This window comes from Pipistrellus kuhlii, unplaced genomic scaffold, assembly GCF_014108245.1.
Source record: "Pipistrellus kuhlii isolate mPipKuh1 unplaced genomic scaffold, mPipKuh1.p scaffold_m20_p_1, whole genome shotgun sequence".
NCBI classification, from domain to species: domain Eukaryota; kingdom Metazoa; phylum Chordata; class Mammalia; order Chiroptera; family Vespertilionidae; genus Pipistrellus; species Pipistrellus kuhlii.
Genome location: NW_023425404.1, coordinates 17519022 through 17532007, shown reverse-complemented (window position 1 = coordinate 17532007; position 12986 = coordinate 17519022). Strand labels below are relative to the sequence as shown.

The 12986-nt window shown below is 34.4% G+C and overlaps 1 protein-coding gene across 8 annotated transcripts in view; it reads left to right on the top strand.

The window, feature by feature from the left end:
* The window catches only part of PALS1 (protein associated with LIN7 1, MAGUK p55 family member), a 75355-nt gene that overhangs the window by 20691 nt on the left and 41678 nt on the right, over positions 1–12986 (top strand). For 6 of the 8 annotated variants that reach the window (XM_036433800.2, XM_036433792.2, XM_045579596.1 and 3 more), the window contains exons 2-3: positions 92–172; positions 5498–6027. In XM_036433800.2, the coding sequence (XP_036289693.1) occupies positions 5661–6027 (367 nt within the window). In that variant the 5' untranslated portion in view covers positions 92–172; positions 5498–5660. The remainder of the gene's footprint in view (positions 1–91; positions 173–5497; positions 6028–12986) is intronic. The other 2 variants (XM_036433785.2, XM_045579586.1) reach the window with 2 other exon arrangements.

The window sequence follows — 12986 nt, the reverse complement described above, 5'->3', positions numbered from 1 at the left end:
TTGGATATCATATTGAATTAACTTTTCCCTCCCCTCCCTCTCTCTAAAATGCATTGGAGACTTTTACACTTGTCTCTTTCCTGTTTTACAGAGTAAGAAAGCTGGAGTTTTGTGAAAATCAGAGAAGAGAAACTAAGAGAATAGTAGACAAAGCCTTTCCAATTTGCATAATGTAAGTTCTTTTCACTATTCTTGGACTGAATCTTGTGTTAGCTGAAAAAGTTGTTTCTATGGGAACTAATAGGCCAACTCCTCAGAATCAGAGGAATGCTGATCACTTAAAATGAGAATTCCCAGCTGCTGGTCAAAGGGCATTACTTGTGGGAGAAAGGGAGGAAGGATGAATTGAAAAAAATCTAGAATTCTGGACACTAGTGTCGACCAACCATGTTTATGCATATGAAGTGCATGTTTTACAGTTTCTTCTGTCTATAAATTAGAATACTGATTATATAGGAAATTGTGTTCCTGCTAACCTGTCATGTTTCCCAGCTCTCACACAAATGGTTCTCTTTCTTAGTGTAGAGTTTTCAGTAGGCTAATATTCCTCATTGTTTCACAACACCTGATATCTATCATTTGTATTTTTTGAAGCTTATTTAGCATCTTTTAACCCCCTTTCCCTGTAGCCAAGTCACATAAGCAAAGCCCTTGTCCACTAGTGAGAAGCTAGCATTGAAACAGCTTTGGCCTGCCCAACATGAAAATTCATTTTCTTAATTTTGTAGACTATGCGAAGAGTTTTGATCAAATATTCTTTATTTTTTTCTCCCCACCACAAAGGAGCATGAGCTCCTGATGAGGATTTGAAATGTGGGCTTTTGAGACATTTTTAAAAATTTTATTTATAATTAGAGGGTTGAAAGGAGAGAAATGCTCTTAGGGCCAGCAACTTATTGTGTTATCTGTATAAGATGGTCTCTAATTTATATAAGGAGGTAATTCTCTAGATCAGTCATTTACTAGCTTCCGATTGCCAAACAAAATGTTTTTCTTTTTTGGAGAGGAAAAATATAATTCCTTTGGCCTAGGACTCTTTCACTATTGATATGTGTTGACTACTTATACCAAGCTAGGACACAGCATAATGTTTCTGATTCTGAAAGAACTTGCCGAATCTTTCATTGCCTTTGAGTTAACTAGTGAACATTATATTTGGAGTGTTGTGTTGTGAGATTATTAAACTGAGTTGGTGTAAAAAACTTATTAAAGGAATAGGGATTTGTGGTAGATCTTGAAGGTAGAAGAGGAAAGGAGAAACAGTTCATATTTCTTAGTTTTTTAGGCATTTAGGCAGGAAGAAAAGGATATGGGATAGGCACAAACAGGAAGCCAACTTAGAAGGCTTGTAAAAGAAAGTAGTAAAAGATACAGTTAGAAAGTTTGGGTTTATCTTGTGAGTTCAAACTCTTCTGTAGGCAACATGAAAGTATCTGAGGTTCTGAACTAGAGTGATTTGTTCATATACTTAATCGATTTTTTTCCTTTAATTTTTTTTACTACATATCAGAGCTATAGAGTTGAATAAGACAGATACCTGCTGATTTTTTACCTATATGATTTACCTATATGATTTTTTACCTATATGATCTACAGTCACCTTGCAGTTAATGCGTCCAAAACTAAATTCATATTAACTAAGTCCCTATTACCCTTTAACTGCTCACCCCTTCTATCTAATTCTCCCTCTCTTTATTATTCTCAGTCTTAATTAATGACATTGCCATTCACCTAGTGATCCAAGGATAGTGGCCCTGGAGTCCCACTGTCTGGGTTCATATCCTGCAGCCTCCTGTTTGCTTGGCTCTGTGCTGGATAGTATCACAGATCCAGAGACTAGTCAGCCTGGTTTCTGACCTCCAAGGGCTTCTAGTTTGATGGGCAGTCAAAGACTTAAAAGAAGAGTAGATAAGGATTAGATCCTAGGCAGTCTGATTCTGGAGTCTGATCTTTTCAGCATTTTGTTGTCTTGGGTAACTGAGTAGATATAGTGGCATTAATTAGAATTGAGAATAGAGAAAGAGGATCAAAGAGACTATGAGAAGATTAAAGGTAAATATGTACTTAATTTTGGAGACATTAATTTCTAGATCCCTGTAGGACATTTTGGTAGGTAGACTATAAACCTAGTACCTAGCCAAGGTTAAATGCTCAATTATGTACAAATCACCCCCTCTTTTCTAAATCTTTGATGGCTTTTCTACTGCCTTGAAATTAAAAACTTACATTTAAGACCTTTCATAAGTTGAACCTAGTCAGATTTTCTAGTCACTATCTTGTTGTACAAGCTGACTGCTTTAGTTCATCTAGCTTTATTTGTACTTTCCCCAAATCTTTTATCTTCTTGCCTTTGGCTGATATGGCCTCTTCCTTATTGCTCCATCTTCTTGTATATTTGCCCTTACTTTTATAATTATAATGAAGATTAATGAATGAATACTGTATAGTGCTTGCAATATTGTGTGGCACATAAGTGCTTAGTAAATGTTATAGTTGTTATTATTCCTTTTTCTTCTTCTTACCCTGCAAAATGAAATAGACGTGAAGTTCTAGTACTTCTATAACTCAAATATTTCTTTCATATAACTTTTCTTCATTTCACTGTCTTAGTTCAGTACCCATTTCTTACTGCCTTCAGACTGGTCTCATTGCTCCCATATAATCAGTCCTCTACAGTCCTACTAGAGTGATGTTTCTTTAAAAGTGAATGTGATCATGCCATCCCCTGTTTTCATTCCTGTAAAATCTAATGGGAAGAAACCAATTGGGGAAGAATAATCATTCATTTTCTTTGCTGTCTGTCCCAGCAGACTATAAACACTCCAAGAGCGATAACCAAAATGGAATTTTAAGTGGATTAATAACAGGTTGCAGAAATTTTTCTGAGAGTCAAAGGCTAGATCCAGGTAGATAAGCATAATAATAGTGCAAGCATGAGAACTCTTACCCAGATCACCTGGCCCAGCCTTTTCTTACATGATCTAGTATAAGTATAGATGGACATAGCTTACAATTTTTAAGCTGACAGTTTTAATTTCAGATAATAATTTTTATAGACTAGCATATAAAGTAAAAAATACATTATTTGATTTTTAATATTCAGTAATTATTGTAAATCGAGAAAGTGAGAGTTTTAATTTTTTGGAAATATGGATACATCTAGGTTTTTGAAATTAAAATTAAACATAGTACTACGACAACTTCTACACAAATTTCTGCTTACTTGTAATGAAAACATCAAATAAGCTGAATTTGCATAAATTAAAATATAAAAACTTCAGAATTGCCTATTGTAATTCTGTTATTTTAATGAAAAAGAAGGCAATCTAATGAAGGCGCTCTCTCTCTCTCTCTCTCTCTCTCTCTCTCTCTATATATATATATACACACACACACTATATATATATATATATATATATATATATATATATATATATATATGCATGCTAAGATTTGGATAGGACACAGGAAAATCTCTGGAAATTCTTGTGAAATGTAATTCTAGTGGCTCATGTGGTTTGGCTCTATTTTCCTGATTGTTGGTTTAGTGCAGTGGTTGGCAAACTGCAGCTTGTGAGCTACATGCGGCTCTTTGGCCCCTTGAGTGTAGCTCTTCCACAAAATACCATGGTCTGGGTGAGTCTATTTTGAAGAAGTGGCGTTACAAGGTACATAGGTAGGTACATTGTTATTAACCTAATTAGGGTACTCCTAAGCTGGCCTTTGCTAAAAAGGTCCTCAATCTGATTGAGGTAGACTCCAGGGACCAAAGAGTCGCACGTGGCTTGCGAGCTGCTTTTTGCCGGGTCTTGTGGTTTTCCTGGTAGTTTAGGTGGGTTTGTGACGGTCTGGGACAAGATGTTTGAGAGAAGATTGACTGGTGTTAGGAATGTTGTCTGAAAACAGCTTTTGCTTAGTAGGCATGTGCTCTTAAAAAACTGTTTACTGAAATGATGCTCAACTCCAGGAGGCAGTAGGTTTATTATTGTAAATATTTTTAAAGTCTTGAGTAAAGGGAGACTAATTAGATTTAATGTGTGGGTTTTCACATATATAAACAATCTACATTTTTATGCCCAACAAATGGTTTGATAAAAAGCCAGTGTCATCCAGTAAAATATTTTTCTTGTCTAAAATATGTTGAAGGAGTTTTAAAATATAAGAATCAACTAATACTAAGAATTTATATATTTTTTTAGTTTTAAAACTTGCTACATTATCTCATTTAAAACTCAGAACAATCCAGTGAATAAATTTTCCAAAGGTCTCTGAAGTTCAGAGGGAGAAACTGACTAGTCCCGTGTTTCCCCGAAAATAAGACATCCTCCGAAAATAAGACCTAGCGCATGGAAAGATAAAACATCCCCTGAAAATAAGACCTAGCGCAACTTTGGGAGAAAAAATTAATATAAGACACTGTCTTATTTTCGGGGAAACAGGGTCTTAGATCATATACTTAGAGGAAGTGTCAGAGCCAGAATTAAAATTCAGTTTTTTGGCCTCTGAGTCCAACATGTTAGTGTTTTTTTTGTTTGTTTGTTTTTTTGTTTGTTTTTTTAAGTACATTTCTTTATTGATTTCAGAGAGGAAGGGAGAAGGAGAGATAGAAACATTAATGATGAGAGAAAATCATTGATCAGCTGCCTCCTGCATGCCCCCTATTGGGGATCAAGCCCACAACCCAGGCATGTGCCCTTGGCTGCAATCAAACCTGGGACCTTTCAATCCACAGGCTGATGCTCTATCCATTGAACCAAGCCAGCTAGGGCCCAACATGTTCTTATTTTCTGTATAATATGACTTAAAAAAATTTTTTTTGAATGGTAACAGCTACCATTTTCTCTGAATGAATTTTCATAAAGAACCTAATTCTTATGTTAATGTGACCAGTTATAAACACTGAAACCCACTAGTCTTTTTCTCACTCATTGTGGTTTTATTCTATAGATGCCTTAGCTGCTAATTAAAATTTCTTTTTCATTGGGTATCTCTTCATTTTATAAACTCCTGAAAGTGAATTGACCCCCAGAATACTACCTTTACCTCAAGTGGGCCACCAATATGACATGCTATATTCCAGTTTCTTTAGCAGTTAACTAGGAAGTTTTTTAAATCTCGGGTATGTTAAACTTAGTATAAAGTACTGTGTTGAGACAACTTTGCAAAGAAGATTAAAACATGCTTATACCATAAGCAACTTATTCTCTACTGAACTAGTACCCAAAACTAACTTTCCCATTTTGTTAAACCTTTCAATACATCATTTTTCTCAGCTGTAAAATAACAGTATGCTTCAAAATCTTGGGAAGGGACCTTTTGTGGGATGGCAGGGGGAACACCTTGATTTTCTCAGCAGCATCTATAAAATGAAAGGAAGGTATTTAATCTGATATGTACTTGTGGGGTATTTTCTATATTGCGAGGGATTAGAAGTGGTCTATTTAAAGTCTTTTATATTGTAATTCTTATACTTTTTTCCCCTCATCTTTCCCCTTAGATTTCCTTCATGGATACATTTTCATAGCATTATTATATGATGTGAGAAGTCTTTTGTGGTGTGTTTTTTTGAAGTAACATGGATTTTATACTACAGAATCAAGAGATTGGCTTTATAGGAAAAATTGATTTATAAAAAGTGGTACAGGTTTTTATAGCTAACCATGACAACATCCCATATGAATGGGCATGTTACTGAGGAATCAGACGGCGAAGTAAAAAATGTTGATCTTGCATCACCAGAGGAACATCAGAAGCACCGAGAGATGGCTGTTGACTGCCCTGGAGATTTGGGCACCAGGATGATGCCTGTACGTCGAAGTGCACAGTTGGAGCGTATTCGGCAACAACAGGAAGACATGAGGCGTAGGCGAGAGGAAGAAGGGAAAAAACAAGAACTTGACCTTAATTCTTCCATGAGACTTAAGAAACTAGCCCAAATGCCTCCAAAGACTGGAATAGATAACCCTATATTTGATACAGAAGAAGGAATTGTCTTAGAAAGTCCTCATTATGCTGTGAAAATATTAGGTAAGTAAAAACAGAATAATAGAAGATGTTGCTTTTGTTTTCTCTTATCTTAACATAAATATGTATAAAAAGGAAGAAGGGTTTAAGAGGATATAAATAATAGCATTTTGAAATCAATCCAAGACACTTCTTTTCTTGGTAAGGTCATACAACCATTATTGTTTACTATTAGTCAAGAAGAACTAAAGCATATGGCTTAAATATTCCAGTTTCTACAACATGGTTTTAAGATATAATCTTTAAATTAAAAAAGCCTAACAGTTAAAAATGTCTTGAAATTCACCTTTTGACTTTTATATCAAAATTACTCAAAAGCAATTTTCAGATTTTGAATTCCTGATTTCATTAATGTTTATAAAATAATAATGAGATTAATACCTGTAGCTTAAAAATCTGTTTGATTTTAATTAATATTATATATATAAAACATGGCCCCAAATCCCTGTACTATCTATTCCCAATTCCGTTCTGTGATGTTGAGGGGAACACAACAAAAAACCAGTGCTGTGAGATTTTAGTAGATATAGACCAAAAAATGTTCTGTAAAGTCAAATAAATAAGTTAAACAGCTTCTTATTACAGGACTTCTTATAGTCTTTAGAATGCTAATGGGCATTATGCATCTACAGCAGAGATTTATGTAAAATGTAAATTTCCAAACTTAGAATATTTGATTATTGAACTTACTGCCTTTTCTTTCTGCGCATGCATGCACACACTAGAATGATCACCAAATTAGTGTTGTGAGTGTATGTTAATTTGTGTTCCCTTAGATGCTACAGCAAACAACATTCTATGTAATATCCATAATAATCCTGTTAACAGGGCTCTGTAATTTTCATTTTAGAGATAAAGGAATTTAACCTCTGTTAAATCACCTATTTAAGACCCCAAGCCAAATTTGAATTTTTCAGATCTGGATATGTAATTGGAATATTGCCAGAGCAAAGGATTTGAGTGAAGACTAAAACCGTATCTGTTCTTCACTCACTGAACCAGAGATCTGGCTACCAAGAGTGGAATATCGTTCTCTACTTTGCACAAAGATACCTTGTGTACTAGATTTGCTCCTTATCAAGTCTCTATATTCTAAATCGCAAGAAGTTTCTTTTACATCACATTGTCTGCTTCTTTTCTTTGCTGTCAATTCATTCAGAATCTACATTTCTTCACAGAAAGTAATGTGCATGTTTTTCTAATTTTTTAAGAAATCACTGGCATGTTCAGATATAGTAAAATCTGCTAAATGTTATAGTAAAAGCAGAAAAATTACAGATTTTGTAATACATTTATCTAAACTAATTTTATGCTCTTTTTTTCCTGAGAGTTTTGATAGAGTTTCATTCCCAATTGCCTTTTATTGGCTCACACCTCCCACCACCCCTTTTTTTAAAAAATAAAATATTTTGTCCATATTCTCTATGACTTGGAAAAAGTTTAGTATATCCAGCCTAAGCCGGGAAGATTCCTTTGTTTTTCTGTTTAAATTGCTTTAAGATTAATGTTTTTGTTCATTTTGCTTTACTTAGATCAGACATAAATGTCCCATCTAATAATATTCATGTAATCTCAATAAAGAAACAAATATAGCTTAGCCAGATTCACATAGGGAATTTATTTATTTACTTAGTGCCCAGTGCACTAATTTGTGCACCTTGAAAGGAACTGTGGGCCACAGCTGCGGTGGGCACATGATGGGTCTTGGCCCATCCTCTGGACCCCACCCTACCCCTCCTGCCACAGCCCTCCCCCCACCCAACCCCTGTCTGTTCCAGGGGTGAGCAGCAGCTCTGGTGCTGGCTGCTGGTGTGAGTGGGCCAGCATGGCAGAAGGTGAAAGCTCCAGGTGTGCCTTTGGCACACAGGAGCAAAGAATTTTCAGTAACCACTAGAAGCTCGCCCCAATGACAGCGACTGGCACCCTGCCTTGGTCTGGCGCCCCCACTCACCTGCTCCACCATCCTGCCTGCTGCCAACATCCACCATGTTCTGAGCATACCCCCTGGTAGACAGTGCACATCATAGCGACCGGTTGTTTGGTTGTTCGTTTATTCCGCCATTCTATCTATTTGCATATTAGGGTTTTATATATATAGATTTGCCAAGTATAGAGGACTGGAGACCATTTCTCTTAAATTTTTTGCCTTTTCCTTTTCCTGTTTGTATGATGCATTGCTAATTTATCTACAAGTGTAGATTAAAGGACAGCTAGTCCAGCCAGTGTGGCATAGTGTCAACCTATGAACCAGGAGGTCAAGGTTCAATTTCCAGACAGGTTCACATGCCTGGGTTGTGGGTTTGATTCCTAGTAGAGGGTGTGCAGGAGGCAGCCAATCAGTGATTCTCATCATTGATGTTTCTATATCTGTCTCCCCCTCTTCCTTCCTTTATAAAATCAATTAAAAAATATATTTTAAAAAAGGACTAGTAGCCGAGACCGGTTTGGCTCAGTGGTAGAGCGTCGGTCTGCGGACTGAAGGGTCCCGGGTTCGATTCCGGTTAAGGGCATGTACGTTGGTTGCGGGCACATCCCCGGTAGGGGGTTTGCAGGAGGCAGCTGGTCGATGTTTCTCTCTCATTGACATTTCTATCTCTCTCCCTTCCTCTCTGTAAAAAGTCAATAAAATATATTAAAAAAAAAAAAAAAAGGACAAGTATATTTACTTCCAACTTGTAATCTGCATTAGTTAGTAAAAATACCTTTGTGCAGTCCTTGTACTTAAGGATATTTTACATGCTTTATTTTAAAGTAATTTGAAATGTAGCACCAGATATCTATAATTCATTTTTTGAATAGAATATTTAATATGTTGAGAAATAAATGATAGATTTAATGTTAACACACTCAACACAAATGTGTTAATTATACAAAACATGAAAAGTTAGCGTAAGTTATCAAGTTGTTGTAAAAGTTTGAGTGTTTGGATAGATTCAGTTTTAAGTTTTCATTTTAAAATTCAGTTTAATAGCCTTGCACCAAACTTTTTTTTTTCTGTTCATAATTCGCTAACACATCATATGACAACAAAGGTACTCCCTTAAAGTCGTTTCTCTCTGCCAGTATTTTGATTTAATACACACATGCCAGAAGACAACTTCTCAGCCTTTTTCACAGCCAGAAACAGCAATCTTGTTTTAAATGAGGCAGGGATGGGGCAGCTGATTTCTTTCTTTCAGAGGGAGCCTTCAGTTTGGAGATGATACATCATCATTTACCTGTGAGTAGAGAAAGTAATTCTTTTAAGAATTGAAAATATGATTTTCAATATTTTCAATATGAAAAAAGGTTTAGGTACTTTAATTGTCTGGGTGGTCTTTTTTAATGAAAGTTTTTATAAATTTGGTATTCTGTAGTAATAAAAGTACAACGATAGAGGAATCACCTTATTGTTTTACAAAACAGATGCATCAGTTTACATTCCCACCAATAATTCATTGGTCATAGCCATCCTAATGAATGTAAGTTTGCCTTGGATTTTCAGACTAACTGGGAATAATTTGCTAACACACTTAGGAGAGTATCTATTACAAAGTAAAATCTCTGTTAATTTGTTAAATAAATGCACAGATCACCAATGTGTTTTTTTGTGTGTATGTGTTTTTTAAGTTCAGGAATGGAATTGATAGAAAATATTCAGAAAGAACGAACTGAATTTTCTTGTTTAAAAGCACTCAGAACATTATTGAAAATTATTGATGTGGGAACTTAACTCTAAATGAGTAATTAAAAATTAAAATTTTTATATCAAGTATAAAATTTTTTGATATAGTTGAGAAATTTTGAACTAATTCCAAATAAATAATTAATATTATAAATTATAAAAAATTTGATATATTACGGAGGCTTTCCTTAAAATTGGCATGAGTTAAAACTTGCTTTGCCATAAACAAAATATCATTGTCTAACTCTCTTTTAAAATCAAAGTACCTTGTGAGAGAAATCCTGAGGAAAAAAACAGAATGCAGATTAAAGTGGAATGAGCTGGAGTAGGATCATTTTCATATGTCTGGATTGTAGATTTCACTGTTTCAGTTTTTGTATTCACAAATAAGTAATTTTGGACCACAGTTGTGGATAAGTAAATACAGTAGACATAATATTTAAAGATAATAAACTCAGAAACACTGTAGACTATATGATTTTTGCATCTTTGAAAAAAGCTTAGGAAAGACACACTCAACCACCCACACTTACCCATAAGCTATTTGTTTTGTGGTTAATAAAGAGACTCCTGAAATTGGTGGTTAGGAGCTTTCTAATTTATACCAAGAGGACATGCTATTAATGTGAAGAAACATTTTAAAAAGACACACCAATGACAAGAATATTATGAACAAAATATTTTATTATAATACCATGTTTCAATATTAAGTGTCTACATATTATTTTTGCCAGATAGCTCTGAATATTCAAATTGTTAAGTCAAGAGTACTTCTGGCTTTGGCTGGGTGGTATTGTTGGTTGGAACATTGTCCCATACATCGAAAGGTTGTGGGTTTAATCCCTGATCTGGGTGCATACAGGAGGTAACCGATCAATGTTTCTCATTCTCTCTCTAAAATCAATAATAAACATATCCTCAGGTGAGGGTTTTTTTGTTTTTTTTTAAAGAGAATTCTTCTGTATTTGACATTGTAAAGTGAAATATGTCATGTTTATTTCTGACATTATCTGACTTTTGGTTGCTCATGGTGTATTCTGGAATATTGCTGGATTATAATGAACTTTTTAAGAGAATGGCTTTTAAAATAAAAGTTTAAAGTCAACAAACAAAATTCCGGTGCCAATAAGCCTTGAAATCAGCCTACTTCTGAGAAGTTAATTTTTCTTGCCATTAAGCTCAACTGCTGTAGATATCTCCACACTTTATTAGCCATTCTTTGAGGGACTTCTTTCTAGAAGTGAAATAATTACACCTATTGGTATTAGGTTTAATGTTTAAAATGCTAGGACCATTTGAAAATTTTCTGATTAGGATTGCTATAATTAGAGCTAACCTAAGATAAAATTTTTAAAAATTCACTAGAATATGGATATAGTCATATAATGTTTGGTTGTTAAATATGCATAATTTGCATAATTCTGAAAAATTATTAATTGCTACACCATTTAGCCATTGACACAATACTAAAAATTTCATTCTGCCTGCCCTAGCTGGTTTGGTTCAGTGAATTGAGCATCAGCCTGTGGACTGAAGGGTCCTGGGTTCAATTCCAGTCAAGGGCATATGCCCAGGTTGTGGGCTCAATCCCCAGTGGGGGTCATGGCGTGCAGGAGGCAGCCAGTCATTGATTCTCTCTCATCATTGATGTTTCTCTCTCTTTCCCTCCCTCCCTCTCTGAAATAAATAAAAAAATATATTTTAAAATATAAAACAAAATTAAATAAATAGTCATAGCCAGTTTGGTTCAGTGGATAGAGCATTGGCTTGCTGACCAAAGGGTCCCAGGTTCGATTCCAGTTAAGGGCATGTACCTTAGTTGCAGGCTTCTCCGTGGCCAGAGCTTTGGTTGGGGCATGTGCAGGAGGCAACTGATCAATGTGTTTCTCTCACATCTTTTTCTCTGTCTTTCCCTTTCTTTTACTCTCTCTAAAAATCAATGGAAAAATATTATCAGGTAAGGATTACCAAAAATAAAATAAAAAATACTTAAAAATAATAAAATATACAATTAATCATGAGTTTTTATTATATTCCCAAGATTATATACCCATTATCACTATTAATTTCAGAGTGATTTTATTACCCCCAAAAGACAAGCTATATCCTCTAGCAATTACTTTATATTCTTCCCTCCCTAACTCTTATAACCCTAATCTACCTTCTGTCTATAGATTTCTGAGACATTACATATAACTGAATCACACTGTATGTGACCTTTTGTGACTGGCTTTTTTGCACATAGCATAATGTTTTCAAGGTTCATCTGTGTTGTAGCATGAACCAGTCCTCTATTCCTTTTTATAGTAATAGTCCATTGTATGGATAAACCACTTTTGGTTTATTCATTCATCTATTGATGGAACATTTAGGTTGTTTCCACCTTTTGGTTCTTGTGAATAGTACTGTTTTGAATACTCGTGTATAAGTTTTTGTTTGAACACCTGTTTTTAATTATTTTGGATATATAGTTAAGAGTGGAATTGCTGGATCATAGGGTAATTCTGTGTTTAACTTACTGAGGAACTGCCATATCTTCCACAGTATCTGCACTGTTTTACATTCTCACCAGCATTGTGTGAAGGTTCCATTTCTCTACATCCTTGCTATTGTTATGTCTTTTAATTTTAGCTGCTAGTAATTTTTTAAAAACTAGAATAAAATAGAAAATATTAAAGCATATTATATTGCACATGAGTATTCTTAAACCTTTTATTTCAAATTGGTATGTGTATACTGGATTAAAAAAAAATCAAAAATATTTTTTTTTAATCACTAACTGAAGTTTGAGAAATATTATCCTAGTCAGACCCATTCATTTAATAAAAAAGCTTGGATTGGAGACTTGAAATGGGTTGTCCACTGATATATAATGCAACTAACAAGTGGTCAAACCATAATTAGGACTCACATATTCTGGCTTCAAATTTGGAGCTGTTTTTTTCCTCTCATCAAACTCATTTCAATTTAATCCAAAGAAAAATCATGAAGCTTTTATACCTAATTGTATTCACGTGAATGACAGTTTTCCATTTTCTTATCATATTTGGAGGTAAGATTTTGCTCTGCTATCTTACTCAACTATTTTTGCTTATATACTTGTATTTGTTTGTAATTTGTAACCAAATTGTTAATGAGTAATTATTGTTCAGAATCTTTCATGAGCTTCTGCTTATTATTAATAAATTCATTTTGACCTAGTACACTAAAAATCAAAGTTCAGATATTTAACTTTATGTCCTTAAATTTAAAAAGAGAAAAAGACTACCCCTATTTAAGCAAATATTTCCTGAATGAA